The sequence below is a fragment of the Dromaius novaehollandiae genome, chromosome W (genome assembly GCF_036370855.1).
Source record: "Dromaius novaehollandiae isolate bDroNov1 chromosome W, bDroNov1.hap1, whole genome shotgun sequence".
NCBI lineage: Eukaryota > Metazoa > Chordata > Aves > Casuariiformes > Dromaiidae > Dromaius > Dromaius novaehollandiae.
The window spans coordinates 40,327,361-40,351,622 of NC_088130.1; the positions used below are offsets into that span (position 1 = coordinate 40,327,361).

At 38.0% G+C, this 24,262-nt stretch overlaps 1 protein-coding gene across 2 annotated transcripts in view; it reads left to right on the forward strand.

The window, feature by feature from the left end:
* LOC135324426 (EGF-like repeat and discoidin I-like domain-containing protein 3) overlaps positions 1–9,490 on the forward strand; it is a 262,585-nt gene extending 253,095 nt beyond the window's left edge. For both annotated transcript variants that reach the window (XM_064500716.1, XM_064500717.1), the window contains one exon: positions 5,361–9,490. In XM_064500716.1, coding sequence (XP_064356786.1) covers positions 5,361–5,510 — 150 coding nt within the window. In that variant the 3' untranslated portion in view covers positions 5,511–9,490. The remainder of the gene's footprint in view (positions 1–5,360) is intronic.
* The last annotated feature ends 14,772 nt before the right edge of the window (positions 9,491–24,262 follow it).

Sequence of the window (24,262 nt, forward strand, 5' to 3'; positions counted from 1 at the left end):
ATTAAGAGTATCTACCTTTGTGTTCTGTAAACGTATTTGGAGGGAAGTTAGTCTTTGGAATAGTTCTCTTTTTGCTTGACTTTGACCTTCTATCATAAACCACTTTTATACTACATACAGTGGAGTAAATTCCAATTTAAGTGGCACCAGAAGATTTCAGGTGAAAAATATCAAATATGATAGTATATTTTATGGGTTCAAAACTATTATCTGCCTTGTATCCACTGTGAACTAGAGGAAATAATAAAGCTCATGTAATACATGTTCTCATTCATGTATCATGGAGAGGGGAAAAAACAATCCTCCTGACACTGGACAATTTTTGGCTAGTTATCCAATCACTGCCAACCAACTTTTTTTCGTCCACTCTCCAACAAAGTAGCACATAAAGAAGGAGAAAGGAGAATAGCTAAGATCAGGAGTGGAAGATCATGATTCACCCAAAGAGACTTCATATATAACCAGCTGAAAAGTAAGAATGTCTTTTTTTTTTTTCCTCTAAATTGCTACATAAACTTAGTGTGCATGCACGCACACACCTGCAAACACGCACACACATACCTATGTACATATAGCTGTATGTATCTGAAAAAGTACATGCTCAGGCTTACATAGTGGGAAGCATCTTCCATGGGGATTCAGTAGTACTAAAGTACATCAGTTTCAATACATTCTGGTTTTCACAAGCTATTTGTCTTCAGATATTTCTTCTAAATTATTCTGTAATAAAATGTATAATAGTTCTATTTTAAAAGTATGAATTACATTGTCATTCTTCAGATTTGTTCTTATGCCATAAAATGCTTTGTTCCATTGAAAAATCTCAGTGAGTGTTTGAAGGCAAGCTATCAACATTGGTTTTTTGTCACAATTATAAACAAGACTTGTTTATATTTCAGAAACCTGTACGCAGAGACTATCATTACATATTTTCCAGGTTTTCACTCTCATTTGTGTGAACTGATAATAAAATAAGTCATTATATTCGAAGTGCAATAATATACATTTTCTACTTTTTTATTTTAATAACAGCTGTAAGAGACTAAGCTACACAGGAGCTATGCGTATGTTTGGGGGTGGTATATGTGTAAACCTGCTGAAGCTTCTGAGTGGGTATTTTAAGGAAATTACATCTTGTCAGCATGCAGACTGACATCAGTAGATAAAACCAGTCTATACTTTTTAGCTTTCTAGAACAGGATTGCCAAAAAGAAGAGCTTAAGTACACTTTTATGAACGCAAGCAGCTGCAATATGCAAGCTGCTATGCAGGTGAGGCTAAAGCTCTGCCCACACCAGTGTCCTCCCTCCAAGGCAGGGAGCATCCACAGCAGATGCCTGGAGAAGAAAAAGCCATAGGGCAGTTATTTTTCCCTAGCGTACCCTCCCAGCCTCCGGCTGTCTTGTACCTATATGTTTAATAGCCCTTGACTGATTTTGCCTCTGACAATTTATCTGATCTTTAACAATGCTTAAGTGTTGTGGGAAAGAGTGCCGTAGTTTAATTTTGTGTCATATGGATAACCATGACCTTTAGGGTGCTCAAAACAAACCTGCTCTCATTCCTTGTCCCTTGCATGTTCTCAGAGGGGGACAGTGCAATATTTTCTGCTATTAATTTTCTTCGTGCCATTAATGATTTTATAAGCATCTATTATGTCTCATTTCAGGAAGCTAAATCTATTTAATCATCTTCAAATGGACATTTTTTCATGTTTTTGACTGTCTTGTCATTTTACTCTGTATTTCCTATCCAGTTAGAGATAAGGGAAGACCACAGCTGCACCTACCCTGAATTCAAAATGTGGATGTGCTCGGGATTCATGCACCGAGATGTTAATATTTTGTTCTTGTTTGAACTTAACACTTTGTTCTCTATTTCTTGCCAATTTTTCAGGGGTTTTTTATTGTTACTGAGCATTTATCTGACAAATTTCTTAGAACTATTCATTATAACTTCAAGAACTGTTTCTTGAATGCTAGTAAATAATTGTTAAAATTTTCAGAAATGTTGTACACTAAAAAGTACTACATAGAAACCAATGTGAGTGGTGATCATTTACGAAATGAACCTACCAGCTCTTCAAGAGCTTTTAATTGCTTACTTAATTCATCTAATATTGACTATTTGGCTTCAAAGCAAAAGGTAATTAAAGAAAATAATACTTTTGGCTACTGAAATAGCTTTCTTATACTTATTTTAAAAAAACTTTTTATTCCTCATCATACATACTCTTCCCTAGTTTCTTGTCTCCATTAGTGAAGCTAGGCTGAGACAGAAATGAAGAATGACAGAGAGTATACTTTTCCTGTAATAAATTTGCTATGGATCCAGAGCAAAGCTAATGGAACAAAACAGTAAATTTGCTCTAGGAACATTATATTTCATGCCGGTCTCACTTGTGGACGCTGGCAAAGCTTCTCTCACTTTCTGGTAATTTTTTACCCTCAAAATCCTTGTTCTGGTGTAGCACATTGAATTAATTTCTTCAGACTCAATCTTGGATTTTGGGGGAAGGTTCCAAGATGAATTTCAGATTTACATAAATTAACTTGGCACCTCTAAAACAGGTGGATTTGGCTTCAAGTACTAATGAAATCATGTATGAGTTAGAAATAAAATTTACCTCTTGTTTTCCTGCTCTAAGTAAATGACATAATTCCTGCCTTGTTTAGCTGTATTTGTTGCTTGGTTTGCACTACCTACTTTTATTTATTTTGCGTAACTATATGTTAAGATGAATACTGGGGCTCTAGATTGGTTCTTCTGGTAAACAAACAAGTTTTCTACTCTAAGCTTTAGTTTAAATGTTGCCTCTGAATTACATCTTCCATAGGGAAAATAAAATAGAGAGTAAAAGGATTTTCCATTAGCTCTGCAGCAAGAATTGTAGTTCTGCAGTGCTTATCATGTGGCTTAGTAAAAATATTTTGAAATATCAATGGATATATTGCATGCATGGGCAAGAAATCAGATGGAAAAAACTCCTCTATTTTTAGTCTTCCTGGGCTCCATATAATATGTTGAGGGGCTGCCACTCTACAATTTTAATAATGAGCTTGCTGCCTTTTATTGTATGTCATATTGCCGCAAATGAAACTCAGATTCAGAAGCAATCTTGTTAGCCCAAGCTCCAGCTGATATATGTAATCAATACTGTATTCAAGCAACAAACATTTTTGTATGGTAAATACATTGTTTTTCCTTAGACTCATAGCACTGTTGTTTCTGTGGTCAATCTTCTATAATTTTATCTATCTATCTTAACTGCTAGGTGCTTTAATGCTCCCATCTCTGTATTAGTGAGGTGCCAGACTAGAAGGGAAATTTATCACTTGTGAAAGAACATCACTTCTGGAGGATACACATATTTTGTTTGAGATGCCAAATTGATAGCACCTGAGAGCGGCTTTCAAAATTCAAGGATAATATACAGCATAGAGACCAAAAAGTGAAGATTTTCCTGCAGTGTATTGTAAACATGTCAAGAAAGAACCAGCTTAAGGGCTAAAACAGTAGTTTAGTCTCTTTTGAATTCAACCTCTGACATTTTTCCTCAGAACTTCCAACAAACTTGTTATTCTGTACTAATTCAGTCACATAAGCACTTGTTCCAAGAAGGTTCATAGTCTTTTCTGGTTAATACAGACTTAACTCATTCTTTCATTTCAAATAGACCACTGAAAAGCCATCAAATACAGATTTTATAAATGAAAAGTGGATTGGCTGACATTTGAGGTGAATGAACATTTCCCATATAAACTAAAAATATCCTGAGAGAATAATTTGATCATTTTGCCCAAAGTAGTGCTGTGGCCTTTGAATTTAAATAGTGGCTGTTAGGGGAAAAATCTGACATTGTCTTAACACAAACGGAAGTCAGGGAACTCGTTCATATATTGGCTAACTCCTATAAATGGAGATAAATCTTAACATGCAATACACCATATTATGATTTTTTTTAATGCAGTCCCAGACGTTCCTGCTAACTGATGCTGTTATATCATATGCTGACTTTTGTTTGACAGAAGGTAGTGTCTTTGATAATCAGTAACTTTACAAGGGGATATACGGTTGCATCCAAACTGTATTCATAAGTGATAACATTTCTTCTATACTTTATTAATGTTCTTCTGTGTGAAACAGTAACAGGATCTCCCTGGATTAACTTGATGTGATACAAATGTCAAGTAAAAAGACATTTAATTTTTTAAATGTTAATGATTTTGATATAACTTTTACAATGAGGCCACAGATGTTCGCAGAACTGCCGATCAGTCTCTGCACTTTGAATCAAAGGCTATGTCTACCCCAGCGCTGAGCACATTAGGCTAATAGCCAGCTCTGAGGTCTCTGGCAAAGAGTGAAATTCACAGGCCACAATTAAATCTTCAGGCACCCTTTGCAGCATCAGTTCAGTGCCTGGACTGGGAGCAAAAGTCAGCAAGGGTGATCAGGGAACTGGAAACACCTGGACTGTGTGATAACCACAAGGGAGGTAGTGCCTCCTGCTCCCCATGGATCCCTCATTGCCACTAGGTCCTACAGCATGTTGGAGATCTCATCAGATCCTTGGCCCTTCTCTGGTGCCTATGGCAGACTCTGACAAGTTTCCACTTCGGAGGAGTGTGTCCTCCACGCTGATTTCCAGGATTTCTGAACTGGTATCTCTCTCACTTGGCCCTGCTCTGCAGAGTTTCAGACACATCGCTCATTTTGTCATTTCCTTTTGGAGCCCAAATTTATGGCAGCTGGGATCTGGCTTAGGATGGGTAATTATGCTGTTAATCCAGCACATTCCCATAGTCAAGTGTATCTCTTCGGCACTGCAGAACTGGGCATCAAAGTACTTAACCCATTGTTCACATCATAGCTTTCTTTTTTTCATATTTTTTTTTTCGTATTAGCAAATATGAAATCCCATGCTTTGAAAATGTTTCAAACTCTAGCTCATAGCAAAGATCACACAGTCACACAATAGTCTCTGCTTGGCAAGGTGACATTATTTCACTAGGGCATTTTTCTGTTTCAAGTATCCAATATTATAATAAAATACATTTGTCTATCTCTTTGAGAAATACTGTATTTACAGTTTCATAAAAGAATAATGCAGTTTGGTTCTGGGCTAGGACTGACCCAGTATTTGTCAGACTTCCTGTAAAACCCCAGCCAGGAGGATGTATTTGCTGTGAAAACAATTCTATGTACAGAAGAAGAGTTTTTGTCAAATCTGTCAGGTGTCTGGTTTTACATAGGGGGAAAAGAAGCACTTTCTTTGGGTTTTCTTCAGTTATTCTGTCATTGCTCAGCATTCAAAAATGACAATATAGATATAAATCTTTCTGTTATCTACGTTTCAGGTGTTCCAGGGAAATTTTGACAACGACACACACCGAAAGAACGTCATTGACCCTCCAATCTACGCTCGGCACATAAGGATCCTCCCGTGGTCATGGTACGGCAGGATCACCTTACGGTCAGAGCTGTTGGGCTGTACAGAGGAGGACTGACATGGATCTTCATTAGGCGTCACAACTCTCTATATCCCTATAAGTCTCTCTGTAGAAGAAACTGCAAAACCTGTAGGAAGCTGAATGGGTTTTTCATGAACAAGCGCTCACTTTATGGTAGGCCGCTAACTGTCTTTCGCAAGGAGGTCTAAGCCTGCCCTTTAAATGATCCAGTCCGATTTTGTCCTTTAAATCCATTACAGTGTTGTCCCTTTTGCTGTGGCATTATCTTTCTATTTTCTTTTAAGTTGTTCACACTGGTTGAAATGTGTTAGGGAAAAACAGCAGCATCCTTTTTACAAGGAAAGAGAAATAGCATGACAAAGCTCATTTACGGCTTTAGAAACCCTGGGCTGACAAGTTCTCCGTAAATCATACTGTCATCTTACTTGCAAAAAGTGATACTGCAGCTTTTAGCAATAAGTTTTCTCTGGGATGACTGCATTATAGTAATTGTTTCCCTTGTGCCTATCAAACACTGTCAGTATGACATATTTTGGAAGATACTCTGTGGTTCTATAAAAATACAGTACCTGTGAAATTACAAGCTACCTTTCATTGCATTTGTCTAAACTACAGAGTCCATGCAACTAGGGATGTTCCTAAGTAATCCCACTTTCCTTCTCTATTTTGCATGCTATGGACTTCTTTTCCGTTTAGTATCACTGTTATTTTCTTTGAAAGAGGTGACCTGTTTGCATATGGAACAAAATCTGCTATCAGTATATTATGAAGTTAATGAATTTGTCAAAGTTTATTAATTCTGCTTGAGATGCTGTTTTTTCAGGGAGGCTGAGATTAGACTCCAGGGTACTTGCAGTATCTCATCCTGAGTGCTCACATGGATACAGGCACACGGTGTAGCATAAATCTTGAGTCCGGTTTGTGCCTTGCCCAGGAGTGAGCGCACAACCCTAGATAGAGCTGCCTGCCTGATTACTTTGGTCAGAAACCTGCTTCGTTTCTGTGAGGAGGAAAGTGCGGGATGAAAGAATTAGGTGCTAAAAGATGCACAGAAGGAATGACTCCCTTACTTCTGGGAGACCATGTTGTTAGGCTTTTTTTTGCGATGCCCGTCACAGAGTTCCTCCCAAACATGAATGCAACAGAGCTCATAAAAGCTGGGCTCTTGGGATGTGCTCCTGACTATGTCTTTTTTGAGCCATGCGGAGGCTGATTTTTATCATGTCTTAGCTACAGAAATGTTTCATGTATACTACATTGTTTTAAGAACAGGATAGTCAGCTGCAAGCCAATTCTAAGGTATCAAAAATTGCAGAACAGTAAGGAGAACATGAAATATTGTAGGGCTATAGTCGTTAGCAACCCATGGGCAGCCCGGGTCCCGCACTGCAGTGAGTGGGAGCAGGAGGCAGTGGGCCCCTTGCTGCAGTACTGGGAAGCAGAGCAGCTGCCCAGCTCCCCGGCAGGTAACTCGCTCACAAGCCACTGCTCTGTGAAGCGACCTCCGGGAAGGTGCAGTTTAGCAGATCTCGGCTGTAATACAGGAATCAGCAAAGTTTGTTGCAGTCACAGTTCTGGGGCTCATTTGTTGTACAGTCTTGAGCAAGTCACTTCTCTGTGCCTCGGTGTCCCTGTGACAAGGGAGATGGTGACACCCAGCTTTGTAAAGCAGCTGGAGTTCCCGGGAGTAAGTGCTGTGTGAATGCCAGGTTTTGTTATTGCAGCACCTGAATCTCAAAAATTCTTGGAGCAAGGGGTTAGGGGCTGTTTTATTTATCTGAAGTAATGGCATGAAATACTAATATTGTCACTATTTTAATTTCATAACATGCTGATGTAGATGTATAGGGCTGCACGTTTTAACAAATGTTACCGAATTTCTTTGTTGCCTCCATTATGTTCTCACTGAAACTAAAATACTGAAGTATGAACCTGGGCGCTGCTTCCCAGATAAACAACTAGCTGGCCCACAATATGCAAAGGGCAAAGTTTACTTTGGAAACAAGTTGGTTTGGATTTCAAAACCTGCATTTAATCTCACATTCTCCACCATAGACAAAATATGGTCCATGTTACTGTGAAAGACCCCAGAATAGCAGCCAGGAATTTTCCAAACAAGAATTTGTGATTGATTTGTGGAGGTTTTCTGATAGTGTCACTTAAATTGTTGCATTTTAAAACACAAAACATCCTGCCTCTATAAAATGACTTAATCCTTAAACTGTATTTATTTTATAAGGCTTAGACATTTAAAGACATAAGACTTTTAAGGAGGAGTCTTACAAAGGTTAAAGGTAAAAGTATGTGTAAGAAATGTTGAGGTCCTGTGCAACACTGCTAAGTTTGTTTTTTTATTTTTTACTTTGTGCTGCATAACAAAAGCCACTAGACTGTTACTGTCTTGTCTGTAACTGTGTTAACAGCATTCCTTAATGATGTATATATGAAGTGGTCTTCAAGCATAGTGAGGAATTTTAAAGAGAAAGTCAATCATGATGGTGTTTTTGAAGAGCAAAAAATTTCTGAATAGTGGAGGACAGATGTATTCCTAAATTATTTAGTGCCCATGTTTTGCACTTTAGGCTCTTCCAAAAAAAAAAAAAAAAAAGGTAGTTTTTAGGGGGGCACACAATATTTAAAGGGGTCCAAAAACCATTTTCCTGTTTCGGGAGAGCAATTGACCATGAATTTAATTAAAGATATGAATAATTGCACATAGATATTTAACTACTTGACTGTGTACCCCAGAAATGGAAGGCCTTTTTTGAAAATTAAGCTCACTAGTTCAGCAGTTTGTTTTAATGATGTTTTCTAATATTTGTTCTGTGTTCTTAAGTGATTTTTTTCATGTTTATTCATCCTTTGCAACTCCAGTTTTGATTTTGATTAATCTTCTGGTTTAGTAACTTAATTATGTTGGCTGTTCATCTGCATATTACAGTAGCGTTGTCATGCTACCTAATGTAGTCATTCTATTTTGTAATAATTTAGAGTTGAGTATTTTCATCTTTTTGTTCTTAATTGGCTTTCCTTTGTCGGCATTCTTCAGAATCTGAAAACAAAGCTTTGTACATTGTGATAACACTCTGCTGTAATTTCTAAAAGAATCACATATATGTTGCCCTTACATTTTCAACCGATGTAGTGGGGCTTTTTCTAGTGATAAAGTTCATTCCTTAGTTGACCAAAAGCTTTCTTTAGATGGCAATGTGCAGCCATGGTGCCACATTCTGCTCCTAGTGTCAGCTCTATAAATCTGAAATAACTCTTCATTTCTATGGAATTATTTCAGATTTAACAAAACAGATGAGAGTCAGATGTGGCCTATAGTTAAGATGATTTCCTTTAATTTTATTTTCCTCGTTGCATGAAAATTGTTGATATTAAAGGACAAATTCTAAACTAACACTGTTCTGCTGATGAAAGCAATTGGCATTCCAAACATAGAGGAGTATTGGGGTTCTCGCTTTAAGAGCGAATAGAAAAACATCCTGAAATAATCCTCAAATTTTGTGTTACTTGTTACAATGACATTGAACAAGAGTGAAAATGTTCTCCTAGTTAAATTTCACCCTGAACCAGTTAAATATTTGTAAGCAGACTTCACATTTCTATAGCTCTATAATGTGCTACTTTTATAGCCTAAGAAACAAAACAAAGGCACAAGGCTTAGTTTTATCTGTGTTCTATTAAGGGCTTACCACATTAACTGGTTCTGATTTTGAGGTTGACTTTCTCTTTTGGAATGACTGCATACAAATTAGTGTGAGTTTTGAAGACTAAGGATACTAAATGAGTGTATCTTTGCTATACAACAAATATGAACTATAATATTCAGTGCTGGCTTCTGATGTGTCAGTAGGTGCAGAAGTATCTCAGACACAATGACCTTTGCAACCTTTCAAGCTGTGTAATATTTAAATGGTTTTGTATATACTTAAATCATGTAGAATGATGTAAAACCAGTATGACCTTGTCTAGTCTTCAAACTTAACAATAAAACTTTTGAAAAATGAGGTCGTTTTTGAAGCACTTATAATGCAATACCTTGAAGAAGGTACAACTTATCTCAGTCTGAATGGCAGCAAATGCAGACTAGAGATACGATGTGGCATTTTTCTGGATTCATTCACTGGGTCTTTGTGGTAGGTAAGTTTGTTTCTGGCAAAATAACTGTAGTGCTGTGCTCCCTTCAATGTGTTCCTTTTGTTGTTTCAGATAAAAAAGCAACAGTTTGAATAAGCCTAAAATATTTTTGTATCTTACTGCTCTTTGAATGAGCACTAGAAATATAAACTGACAATTTCATTTCCTTTAAATCAAATTTCTAGGGATATTTATCAATCCCTATCCTCTGTTCTCCCCTCCCGCATAGGGAAAATAATTTCAGGAAAGATAAATACTGTTTAGAGTGCAGGCCCACTAGGAGAGCTGGAGCAGAGATGCCAAGGAGGGCCTGTGCTTTCTCGTAGCCCCGCAGTGGGTGGCTGGCATTGCGCCTCGAGCTGAAGCTAGTGCTTCCCATCCATTTCCGTTACCTACTTTACAACCCATTTTCCTGAGGTTCCCGCAAAACTGCCCTTATTACTTACCTCTAAAACCAGTTCTGCTATAGCACTCAGGAAGGGATCAGGTAACATTTGAATGGAAATGCTTTCGAAACTCAGGAAACTTAGTTTAGTTAACTATATAATTTTAATTTCAGAAGGAGACAAGGTAACACTAGGGAAAAGCTATTCACTCCCAATTCTGAATACTGAGGAGATGTTTTCTTAAATGTTGACGTTTTGTGTATTTACTTGAGATGGAGCTTTAGTGATTTACTTACTCTTCACTGTTCCAGAATGGTAAGTTCATAGATATAAATGTTTTTGTTTCTAATCCATTTCAAAATGTGTCCTTTCACCAAAAATTGTGTTTTAGAGATAAAAACCATCCAGGAATATGCACTGATGACACTTACCCTGTCTGCCAAATGTGCAATCTGAACACTAACAGCATATCATCTTTCAACAGAAAAGTAACAGTATTTATGTTGTGATCATTTCAGATTGCATATCACTATCAGCCTTAAAAATGAGAAGAATATAATGGTGCCCATAAAAATAGGCTATCTTTTGGTGAATGATGGCTGAATATCAGCATTTCAATCATACATTTCTGAAAATATACAATATCTTGACTCTTTCTGGCTTTTAATTATAACTTGCAACTGTTTCATAAAACACAGGGCCTGTTCCTCAAGAAGTTAGATGTGATTTTCCTCTCATTCTTCATAATGTAGTTCCCCAGGAACTTTAATGAAGCTAGTGATAGAAAATAATGAATAATTCTCTTCAGAATAGCAACTATTTATCAGTGTCCATCCTCCCATACCTGTTGCTAATGAGCTCTAGAGATTAACATGCATATCGGCACTCTAAATCATTATGAAATAGTCTCTGATCCTTGTGTGGTAAATGCAAGGGTACTTATACCATAGATTCAAATTACAGGTAAATCCTCTGATCAGTTAGCCTTATAAAATAAATCATGGCAAAATAGAAGATAATTGTACAGTTGCAAACTTTTGTTTTTTTTTTTTTTTTTTTTTAGGTTTGGATAATTTTCTTCAGTGTGAATAACTGTAGGATTCAGAAAATTGTGTTAATTAAAGACTATAGAGCCTAACAGGCAGACCTAATCCTTGTATGAGTTTTTGTTGTATAGTTTTACAACTACACTGATCGCAAAATATCTTTTGATGGTAGGTAACAGTATCAGCATTTGGGGAGCTGTAAGTGTACATTTAAATGCATCTGAATGTAAGAACATGGAAATATTTCTTGTTCTCACAGCTTAACTTTCTAAGACAGTAGCAAAATGCCTTTTGCCAGTATATGTTAGTAAAAATATCAAATATGTGTCAATATAGATATAGTGTATGTCATATACAAGAGTATATGAGAAGCATGGATAACCTACTGAAATACAGACTGAGCACGGAGAATGAAGAGAATTGCCAGAGCAGTCTGTTCATCATGATAGTGTTTCTGATGCTACTTTCTTGCTGTTTTAAAAGCTAATCCATCGTGGTTATCTGAGGTTGCACATCAAACAATAGGTCAGTGGACACATTTCTGAAGGCCACAAGACTAGATGAAGGAAATCAGCCCTCAAAAGATGGCATAAAAGGTCACTAAACATTTGCATCAGACTGGAAAATCAAAAGCCTACTGAAATGAACAACTTCCTAAAATACTTTGATGGTCTGGGACACTGCAGGAGGTCAGTGGGGCTGTAGAGAAATGTATTATTTTGCCTTGACCACAATACATACAATTAAGTACTCGGACTGTAGGGCATAAAATATATATGCTATCCATTGAGGCTAGGTCAGGTAGATCAAAGGTCTCTTAAAAAATGATACAACGTATTCTTATGCAAGTGTCAAATCATAGTTATAATGTATACGCTATTGACTTTAAACACATAAAATAATTCATATCTGGAGTCTAGAATTAGACACTGAATTTTATAGAAAATATTTTGTCCAAATCTTCTTTCCTCAATTTTTATATCCATCTTATTTTCCCCTTGAATGGTGTTGCCTTTACTATTTTTGACTTGGGGAAATTCCTTTTCTACATGTGACTCATGTTAATATACCACATCTATGGCTTCATTTGAGGAGGCATTGATAGAGATATTTTGAATATGCAATTGAGCCATGCGTTACTTATATTGAATATGGTATACAGATGTGCATTTTCTGCAGGCCGCTGTTATCCAGTTTGCCTTGAATAGGTATGAGAATAGAGAGAGCGAAGAGGAAGTAGAAAGGTGATTCTGGTTTCCATGCCAAAGCAATACCTGTAGCTCTCTTTAATATTTATATAATTATCCAGTGTTCATCAGCAGACTTACAACTGAGCATAACAGTTCGTTTCCTTTCTATTCAGCCTTTCTATGTGGATAAGATCAATGATGTTTGCGCATATTGCTCTTTCACTCACCATTTTCTTCAGTTCCTTGCAAAACAGACTGGAGATGGTAGGATTGGACGTATGGAAAATGTACCTCTTCCTGTTGGATGTCTTGTTTCTGTTCCCAGGATTTGTGGGTATTTTAAAAGTATGAGAGTAATTTGATTTTCCATACACGTCCAATCATTATTCAACATTTTTTTTTCTTCTTTTTTTTCCTAAATGGAAATAAGAAGCAGGGCTAGTAGCATTGTCTATAGTAAGACCTCTGCTTCCAGGTCTGTATAATTTTTCCTGACTTTTAAACATCCTGAGACTGGAATGTGATGTGCTGATCTCTGCGCTAGGCTTAATTTGGCATGGAATAGCCTTCATCTCGGGGATGTGCCCAGCAAAAAGCTACCAAACTCGTCTAAGCTTATACATGGTTAAGATACATACATGCCCACCAAGTACCTTTTTTTCTTGAAATGTTTTGAGTGTCCTGTCCCTGCATCACTGATACAGAAACTGGATGAGCAGCTCTAGGTCTATGCTCCCAGCTGCTCCAAGTCAAGGAAGAAGAATGTTCTGATCTAGGAACTGAACACTTGAGCTTTGTTTCAGAAATCCTCCCATTGAGACCCATCCTGTGTGGTTTACAAAGTCCTCTGCTTTGAGTACAGAGAGAGTAAAATCTGTACCAAGGAGAGAGGAAAACCATAGATTGATGATACTAGGCTAGAATGAGGAGAGGATTTGGGAACAGATAAACAGGAGCACTAGGGTTTGAGGTTAGGAGGGCTCGGTCTGGGGCCAGATGAACACTCTAAAGCACAAGAGCAGTTAATGTACTTCAACCATATTATACTTGCTGTGCATTGTCCTCAGTGTTTCTCCCAAATTCATTGATTCTGCAGGCTGACCCCTCTATTCCTTTCCTCAGAGGATGCAAAGAGTATGAACAACCTTCATGTCAAAAAGTAAAATTGCTGTGAAATTTTGCAAAGTCTGCAGGACAAGCTTGCGACTAGCACGTCAATGGGATGAAAGGTCTTCTGGTGCACTTTTGAAGAGCTATAATTTATTGTAGCTTAGTGCCCACCCTTACAATCTTGGCAAAGTCCACTCCTACAGATGGGTTGTGGTTCAGCATTTACGTCAGTGAGTGACCACGTATCTAATAGTGCCACTTCAGTCATCAGCACGATGCAGCTCAGCAGCTGCTCACCAGAGCAAGGGACCGTGCTCGGCGTTTCCTGAGTCAGTAGCTGCAGTGGCACAAGACAGAAATACCTCCATCACCCGCCTGGTGCCACTCTTCTGTCAGAGATGACAACCCTTGTAACAGAGTCAGTAGGAAAGCCTGTGCCTCTTACTTGCCTGTGCCTCTTACTTGCCTGCTCCACTTCACAGGCAAATGTCTTGACACAAGGATGTCTATCATGTACTGTAAGCTGGCATAAAGGACTGTAACTAGAGCCATGGAGGAATGGGCATGCTGCCCAGGCTGCTCTGGGCCGTAGCCCTTCTCCCACTGCAAGGAGAGCATCTCTGTGAGGGCCCGAAGGGGCTCGTTGTCTCTCCCTGGAAAGCTATAGCTGAACAAGAATACCACTAACATCTGAGATCTTTTTTTGTCAGTTAAAGCCTCAGAAGCTCCCAATGCGAGGAGCATACTAACTATGGACTGGATACATACCCAGTTTGTAGCTAAGTTGGTTCACAACAGCTAGGGATCTAGATCTGTATATTCAACAGTGTGATTTTATATTTTTTTTCTAATTCTCTTATTCTTAACATTTCAGCACTAGCATTTAAAGGATATATGGTGCTTCATGTTTTACATTCCATATGATAGATATGTCAAAAGATATTTAGCCATTATATAACTTTGACTAAAAACTTGTTAGCTTTAAATGTATAAGCAAATATAATGGGATTAAACTGATGTGAAAATACTGATACATTAGTTTCTCCTTTATACATACCAAGGATCTGATTTACTATGACTGATGGAAAACATAAGTACTGCAGTGAGAAATTAAATTCATCCACCTACTTGAGCTGTTCATCTTTATATATGCCAATACAATTTTCTTCCTCAGAAAAGAAATATGAGGGCATTTGTGTGGGGCAGCAGCGGGGGAGTTTGTGGATAGTTTATGTAAGTTGCTGGTTTGTTTGACCCTGCTTGGCTTAGAGGCTCGCACAAGAATGGAATTCTCTTCAGACAGGAACAGACAAGATTACCTGAAAGTCAGAAGCGCTTCTTTGTTTGAAAGCCATTTTTCCCGTTCCTGAATGATTTGTAAGTATTTTATTTAAAAAGTTATCACTAACTGGTGACCATGAGCAGTAAGCAGGTTTTTTTCTTTGCAGATAAAAAGATACTCCATTTCAGACAGGTGTCAAAGCTTTTGGCTTCCAGAAGAATTTGATCTTGGTATTTATATGATATACATACATAGCACATGTCACTCACCGCTCACGTTGGCTGGTCCACCTTTCCATTCCTTCCAGTTTCTATGCTATAATAGAAAGTGTTGTTTCACTGTAGGAATGAGCCCATCTATTAACAAACGGCTTTTCACTAAGAACACGTTTAACTGTAACGGTCACATTCCTCAAATATTTCTTGGAGTCTCAAACCAGCCTTCCAAACCAGGGCAGCCCAGAAGCTAGGTGTGATGTGGTGCAGGGCAATTTGCCCAGTCTCGTTGCAGCTGCTGAGCTGACTGAATGCACAGTTTACACCTGTAAACACAGAGTGGGTAACAGGAATGGCTCAGTAAACGTGTCCCAGTAAATTCCTCCATAGTATAAAATACTACACTTCAACTAAAATCATTTAGATATTTTTAAACATGTAGCAGTCTTTTCCCTAACCTCTACCACAAGCATTTCTGTGGCCTGCAAAAAATGCATTTGTGGTTAATTTTTTCCCCAGCGGGTTACATTCTATTCAGATTGATGTCTGCAGTATAGACAGACACCCCTCAACAAATTTGTTCACAGAGTCAGATAATGGACTGCAAGATTTTCTTGTGTAAAATGTAATTTAAAATAGATTGTCCATGATGAAATGGAGGATACTGGTCTATCATCTTCATTGTACCAGAGTAAACAGCTGTTCTCCAGTCATGTTATCTAAAAATGCTACAAATGGAAGGGCCGCCTGAGATAGCCTTGATACCAAAAGCCCATGGTTAGCAGTAATTGGTCACCTGAGTTAGCACCTTGAATTCAAGGAACCTCTTCATAGGAGCGAGCACCTTTTAAGTTGAGGGAGAGTGAAATATGTCAAGAATGTTCTAGTACAACTGGTAAAATGTTTTTGGATGGGTGGCATGCTTCCTTTCAGGCTCTCAGGCAACAGTTCAATATTACTAGAAATTGAATGAATAATATTAAGTTCTTCTGTGATATCTGACATGATTCATTGTGGAGTCATCTGGCATTGTCTTGTGAAAAAATCTTCATTGGTACACAGTTTGTTAGTAAACTCCTGAGGACTGTGTCATAGCTGCTTTTTTCCTCTTATTTTGATCCTTCTGTATAAATCAATTATCCTTTTGGTTATATTCCAATGTCACAGTGAATCAGCTGAATGTATTGAAACTTTTGCAGATCATCTCCTGAAAAAAAGTATGACAATCTTTTGGTGTAAGAATGAGATAAGGCTTCAGACTTAAATTAGAAAACGCTCATTAGGATTCATTTACTGTCTCAATAGCAAGGACTAGTTCTTCCTGGCTAGTGTAACATGATTTTAAAACAGCGAATGTGTATTCTGGGCTGTGCTAGGGGAAGACACTGAAGAATACATCCTTTTCTTCATCCTAAATACTTACAAATCAGGGTCCTCCCTTTTAAGCCCACAGTAAAAATGTCAACAAGACCAGCCCCTGAGTTCTGATAGATCTTACACAGATCCTTGTGTTTGCACCTCAACATCAGGAAAAGGCAAGATTTCAACTATACTTCCCTGTCTGTATAGCAGTAATTGAGCTCTAACATCAGTAAGTCTCCTGTCTCTTTTTTTAGGCTCAGGTAAGCAGTGTCTGTAAAGTCTTGTTGGAAGGTTGCACCAGCTCCCACTTTGCCTCTGAGTCCCTGACCCTTCCCATGACGTCCCTTTGTGGGCTTGTATGTCTCTGGGCTGGGGCACAGAAAAACGGAAATAAAGGTGGAGGAGGGAGAGGGGAAGGATTAGGGCTGACCCACGTATGCAGCTATTCAAACCATGAGGCTCTGCAGAGGCAGAATGTGAACACCTCTGCTGGAGACTGTGGAAACACAGACAGCACCTCCCATTCAGAAACAGTGCTCCAAGTCTCTGTATTATAGAATTGTTTTAAAATTTGTTTATCCAAATTTTCAGAAGTGATTATGCATTATAAAGGGAAGGGGAAAAGGGCAGTGCCTCCTCTGAACATACCTTCCCCACACATCTGTGACCTTCCATGTCTTCCAGTCTCCTGCACAAACCCAAGACAATGCAGGAAAATTTCTAAAGTTCCTAAAGAACGACCTGGGGAGAAACAACCTTGAAAAGGAAGGCTCACTGGTTGTGCATGCAAAAGCTGGAGGATGCCACTACAAAAGGTATCACCTAAGCATGGTTTAACTCTGAATTGTTAAGTTACCATTAATTAATTAAGTTAAGATGAATTTTAAAACCAACTTCATTGAAAGACTAACTTACAACTTACAAGGCACAATTTTGGCTAATACAATTTCAAATGTCAGTGTTGTCTTCAAACATATCCTAATTATTTCACAAGGTTTTCTTCTTCCTCTATTTTCATCTTGAGGATATCTGATTGCCTTCAGTGTAATTATTTACTTCAAGAATAGGGAAGAACATTACTACGAATAGTAATCCTCAGCCCTTATTAAAATAAAGTTTGTATGGGGAAAAAAACAAGGGAACACAGTGTCTGAAAATGTAAGCCAGAATCTAAGACATATTTGTGCAAGCAGGAGGAACAATGCAGTAAGAGATACCTTTTCTCTGTGTTCTCCTCAGGACGGTCATCACTGTAACAAGTGTAATATAGCACTGCACATGTGTGTGCATGTGTACTTGACTAATCACAGGTAGGTGCACTGATTTAATGGGACTGCTATAAGGACTGTAATATGCAGAAGCAGCTGCAAGACTGGCACCTTTGCTTAGGTCTTCCCCATAATCTTTTTACATTTCTGTTACATCAAAGTCTCTTGACTGATTATGCAGGATCTCAGCCTGCCATGTGATCCCATTACCTTAAGGCATAATTGCAAATGAGACAAGACATCTCAGCTGTACTGTTCCTTATAATGGCATTCGTTCTTTGTCCAATGTTAATTATTCCTTGAAGCTGACAAGAAACACGAAGCCCAAAGAGTTAATTTTCAGTACAATGAAAATTCAATATGTGTTAGTTCGTTCCATGTTACTTACTTTATTTACATAGAAAAACACTGTTTTGTTGTGTTTTGTGTTGTTAATACTCAGAAGCCAGGCACTAAATACAAGGAGAAAACAAAAGGCACAAAGAAAAGCATCCAATTTGTTTGCAGACCAAAGAGAATTTGCCACAAGCTGGGTTCAGAGGAACTAATTACTGAGCAGGAAGCGTTGGAGGTTTCCTTTCCGAGCTCTGAGAGTGCTGAGCCCTGTGGGTCCCTCCCTGTGGTGCAGCCCTGTCATTGCCACCACCCATTGCCCTGAGCCCAGGACCTGATGGTGCTGAGCTGAGAACTAGCAGGGAGGATGCAGGAGGTAGCTGCCCTCCTTTTTGGTTGGAGGGTCAGCAGAGAGCTGCACATGTAGCGTCCCAGCTATACTCATGAGCCCCAAAGAAAGAGTTGTAGGGACTTAATGCAAAATAAGTCTCCTGGTGTAAGTGAAACTGCAAGCAGAATCTACCACATTAGATCAGGAAGAAGGACAGAATTCCCCTTGGAAATGTTAGTGTCAAAGCTGGCGTGTGAGTTATTTCTCCAGTGCATTGTGGTATCTACTTTGCACTCGTATGCATACCTATGAGTGAACAGTGCAATTTATCATCTAAAACTTGTCTGATTCTGCACTATAGCTGAATGCATATTTTGCACACTTGTGGGTATCTGTTATGCTTATACTTCACAGCCAAACTTTCAAAGAAAACAATATTCTGCTTTTCTCTGAACATGTGCATTATTTAGTTCAGGACTTTTGCTTAGAAAGACCTAGGAGTCCGTAAAAGACAGTCAGTCTTTTTTTTTTTTTTTTTTTTTTTTTTTTCCCCCCACCAAGCCCTGCAGTGACTTCAGCCCCATGTTTATCCATTGATTCAGTGTTTTGTTTTGCTTTGTTTTGTTTTGTTTTCTACAGCAAGTAAAGCATATTACCAGGGCCATTCAGCTCTGTTCAGCATCAAGCATTACAGTGTCAATTCAGGAAAGCACTGCAACTTTAAGCCTGTTCAAATTCCATTAGCTTCTATAGCACTTGTATGGTCTCTCATATTCAGTGTGTACTTAAGTACTTTGTTATATTGTGGTCCCTAAAATGTGTTTGCTGATACCTTCTTAATCCAATAAGAGGGAAGTGGAATTACTAGGTATCATGATAACTAGATTTTTTCTGAGGCTATTGCCTAGAACTTAGGCATCATCAAAACATGTTAATCAAAAATTAAGAATTGATTCCCTTTGAAGTCAATGACAAAATCTTTCATTTACTTTCTGTGATGCAATTTTAAATTCATAAAGTCTAATGTTTGCTAGTCAAATATTATGCAGAGATTTAACACTATTTATTCATAGGATCATTCTTAGAGTTTTGTGGAATTCCTTATGATAGTCTAGTTAAAGGGGGAAAAAATAAGTTTGTGTTAATTCAGGGGATTATTTCCCCTTTTAATCATAACTCTTTATTGCATGCATTTTCAGAGGACTACTAGTCTGGATAGTCCATCTAAAAGTAATGGAGCTTCTCTGGGGAAAGTATCGGAAATCTTGGGATGGTGATACAGAACTGCTGAACTTTTTCTGCAAGATGCCTCCAAGGAGTCATCATTTTGTGGGAATGATGCTATTGCCCTCTAAAATGAGCACCCTGGCTAAATTTATTTCAGCTTCCTACCATGGAAAGGAAGGTAAGAGTCCCATTTGACCAGTAAGACCATGACTAGGTAGGTAGCCAGTAACTTGGATCTATATTCTTGTCTATTTGGTAACTGTGATTCATAGTGGCATCTCGACTAGAAACATGGACTAAATTTGTCCCCACTTTACTGTACTTTCTTCAGTGAAGTAATGAACATTTTTCTTGAGCTATAATCACCTGCAGTATTTTTCTTTGACTTTGGAATAACAATAATGCCTTAAAACAATATGTGATACATTGTTTTAGAAAGTTTCCATAGAGACCACAGCATCTTCTTTTCTTCAACAGGAGTGGAAGTTTCTTGTCTTAAACTGTTAGGGCTATTCTCATTAATGTCCCCTGAGACATAACAAATGGAAGTAACTATGGCTAATGTTTAAGGCCTCGTAATTCTAGGAATGGACATGAAGTTAAAAAAATAGTTAATATACACTTATTGGGTTCCTATGTCTTTGACTTCTCAGATTTGACACAAAGGACAGCTTACAGAATTCACACATGTTATGTTTCAACATGAACCTTTTTCTATTTGTTTCAAATACGCTTTATTACAACTAAGTGCTATCCCATCTCACTTAATTGAAGCTCTACCTAAATAATAATGAAGTGTATGTGTTACTTTTTTCTTTTTTTAACAAATTGGCTTCTTTTTAGAATTTATTGTTTTAGAATCACAAAAAGCAAAATCTGGTACAACCTCCTCAGAAGAGAAGCTTAACACAGCAACTGTCAGCATGCATTAATCTTCATTATTGCAAACCTCATACACTTTTTTGCATGAAATATTGAAGCATTCTCACAGGGCCAGCTGAAAATATTTCCCTTCAAAGCTTAGAAAATATCTAGTAACATTTGCTTAACATTTTCATACACACTCACACTTACACAAACATGCACAGACTCTGAGGGAGATAGGGTCAGAACCTCATCAGTTATAAAATGAACAATCTGAAGAAGCTGTGGGACTCTCAGGCAAGCAGGGATTTATTAAACAAAGAAAACTGTGGGATGGTTAGTAGGAAACGTTCTCAGTACTGACAAAGATTAAACTGTGATTTGATGTGTGAGCATGACCAGTCTTAGGTATGGAGATCATCCTCTAAAACCAAAAGTTAATTATATCAGCAGCCATCCCAATCTGTTGGTTTGTTTCTGGAAAGAATAAAAATGTAATTCATAAGGAACTCCTCTCTGAAACCCAGCACAGTTCAGGCGGGCAGCTCCTTTGTGCCAGAGAGAGGAGGCCTGTAGCAGCAGTGAGAGCCTCTGATTCTTTTTGATAAGAAAAATGTCACAAGATTAGCTGTGTATTAGCCGTGCCCTCCCTTTTCATATGCTATGAGGTGCAGACTCATTCGGTGATTAATTTACATAGCAGGTATAATTATGGATGAAAGGAAGCTAAACTGTTTTACTTCAGAAGATTTTATTCAAAGATAAATCCAGCTGCATCCCAGGTGACTGTCATTCCAGCCCTCTGAGTATACAAAACAGCGAGCTCATTTCATTTTTCGAGTCACATTACGCTGTCAGGATCTTTGAAGAAGAAGGCAGGCTGCCATTATGTTTAGCTTAGAGTGGTAGTAATTAGAGTGACCTAGAATTTTTCAGAACTACTACATCTCAAGAAACATAGCTTTACCTCTGTTGACCTTCTCTGCAGCTGCCAAACTGAACAAGTACTATTGGACTAAAAGCATAAATTAACTTAGTGACTCCTTCAAAACAGTATTGATTCAGGAAGTACAATAATGGACAATTGCTTCCCCAAAACCTGCACTTAGTTCAAGTCATTGAACAAATGTATATGAGGCCATTAATTCAGCAGTTTTTTACAATGTAATTTAACTAATATAATATAGATTTAAGCTAAGCCATTTCAAACACATGCACTCTAATACTAAAAGGAGTGTTTTCAAAAACGACAATCATACTTCTTGTCATTGCAGCATTTTTTCCTCCCTTTTTCTTTTCTAGGGGAACAAAAGTATATTCCTTTATTTTAGAAAAGTTTAATACAAAAGTAAACTTCATTAATGCAAAGCGGTGAACAGGTTGCGCAGTCAGCAGGGCTATCTGTCAGGTAGGAAGCTACTGAATATCCCCATTGTCCAAGAGATCTGGGGATTCTACATTCAGGAAGAGTTTGGACTGACGGAACAAGCATGTCATCTTTGATGTACAGTCCTTGAACCTTTTTCTTAAACAGTACTAAGCATGCAAAAGACCAATTGTGCACTGTGGACAGCTTACCTATTTTGGACACTGTATTTCCACCTTCAGACTTTTCCTAAATCTTAGAACTTTTAATTTTGAAATGTATAGCTTCATCGCACTTTATATACTTGATATTGGCTAAATAAATATGCATATGCATGGTGAAAACAAAGAAAAAGTGTTTAACTCAGCATATGAAAACTGAGCAGCTCAAGGTTAGTGCCTGCAAAACATATGTTTGTTCTTTACAAGACCTCTGTTCAAAAATATCTATATTATCGTCTAGATTAATCACCTCTGCCTTTTTGCATGCCTCAGGTTAGTGTGATCTTCAAAATAGCAGGCTCTGAGAGGCAAATTTGGGGCCTGCTGTCAGGCTGACCCCTGTGACAAGCCACCACAAAGTACAGCGGGTTTCTCTAGCACAGGCACAAAGCAGTGACCTTCATGCATAATGCAGATTCCTGAGGTACACAGGCTGCCAATGGGGTGAAAAGCTTTCAGCTGCGTTTAGAGTTTTAAAATAATCAGCTGTAGAAACTTCTGTCAGCTTGAAGAAAATGTGACACTGTGAGTGAGTTACTGTGGGAGCTGTGGGAGACTGGTTCTGGGGGGTACCTGTCAATGGCCCATGATGGCACTGCACGGTGGCTTCACTGGATTAGCAAAAATGGGACTTCTTCTAGTGTTTTAAAAGTATAGATCTTGACAGTCCTTTAACTTGGACCAGTTTTACACCAGTGTAACTTCAACAGGCTTCAGTTACATTACTTTGATGTTATACTGATAGGAGTCAGAAAACATTTTGATACCTTACATTTTGTGACAAGCATATCTGGATGGAAAATGTCTTTGTGGGTAGCAGAAGGAACGATAGTGGAAGGGTTTTGTTTGTTCTTTGTTTTAATGAGATTGCATTTCTCTTTTGAAAAATTGATTAGTTCTGGTTCATCTTTCCTGAGTAATTCTGATGTTAATTGCTAAATATGTTTATCTTGAAATCTTTATGGTATTAGAGTTCACTCCTCTTTATACTCTCCAGTCTCTAAACAGAAACAGCTCAGGACATACTATGCACGACTTGCTCTTTGACAAAGAAATAATGTAGCACAATTTGACAGAGACTATTAGAAGGGATATAATTCAACAGCTCCTTTCAGTTGTCAATATGGTCTCCTTTTATATGAATAAATTATGCCTTCAAAATCTATTTGGGAGATGAGTATAAAATTTAGAAATGGAGGCAAGTAGATGCAGAGAAAAATAAAAATAAAAGGGGTGAGGGGGATGCTGGAATTTCAAAACACTGTGATTTTGAACAGCAGTAATGCTATGGATGCATTTGGATCCATAGATTTATCATTAAACTTAGCCCTCCTGGAATGGAAAATACTGGAACTGTACTAGAGATAATCAAATAGTTTATGATACGAGGGTAAAATATTGGACTCTATGCTTCATCCACATCCTTAGTTTACATATCAGGATATAATAATTTTTTTTCATACTCCCTTATTTCAGATGATCAAAGGGAGCATCTTTCTTTCAGTATTTTTTCCTGCATGCTGGACTAAGCAGGAAATATGTCAGTTTGTATTTGGCCTAGGTGTGTGGGGGAGAAAAATGTAGTGTGTGCATAAATCAGTTGCAATCACAAATCTTATTTACCTTGATTTGGTAAAAATCTTAATAAGCTTTTTTTTCTGGAGAATCTCTTTTTACATAGATTTAATACATAAACATAAAGACTGCTTCCCTCTTAAGACACACTCCAAACTATATGCAGAGTATCACTCCTTTGTCAGCACAGAGTTTTCACATATTTTTATTTAAGGACTTTTAAAGTGTTTACTCTTAAAATCTCAGCTACTGCCACCTCTGAGACCTTAACTCCCATGTGGGATAATTACGAGCGCTGCTGTTCTAGCCTGGACAGCAAGACTGCCTGCGTTAGCACTGCAGTGCTTGCTTTGGTAACCTCCCTCCCTCCTACATGAACCTGCACTTCCCAGCTTCAGACAGCAATGCTGACTCTGTGTGTGTTCAAGCAGGATTGTTTGCATGTCTGCACATTTAGTCAAGTTTGCAAATGGGGCATATCCTATCAGCCCATGCTTAGTTTTGCTTTGGCACAAGAGAAGGTTGTACAGGTAGTCCTGGTATACTGCTATTCTCAGCTGAAAAGTGGACTTCATAATGGGTCAGTAAATCTATTTATAAAAACTTCAGCACTAGCTTTCCCAGCTGAACTTCTTGTCCACTACAGATCAGTGACAGTAAAATATTGACTGACAGAGGGTAACATGCTACTAGGAAAGGTTAGCAGGATGGCTTTTATTTCCTTCAGGAGTTCATCATAACATGTGGTATCATTTTTTCAGTTATGGGGGAGGGTTGAGGGAGCAGAAAGATCTTGTGGGTGTTTGCTTACATGTGTATTGCTTAGATGAAATTTTGTGACATGCCCAGCTATTGACCTTCGCAAA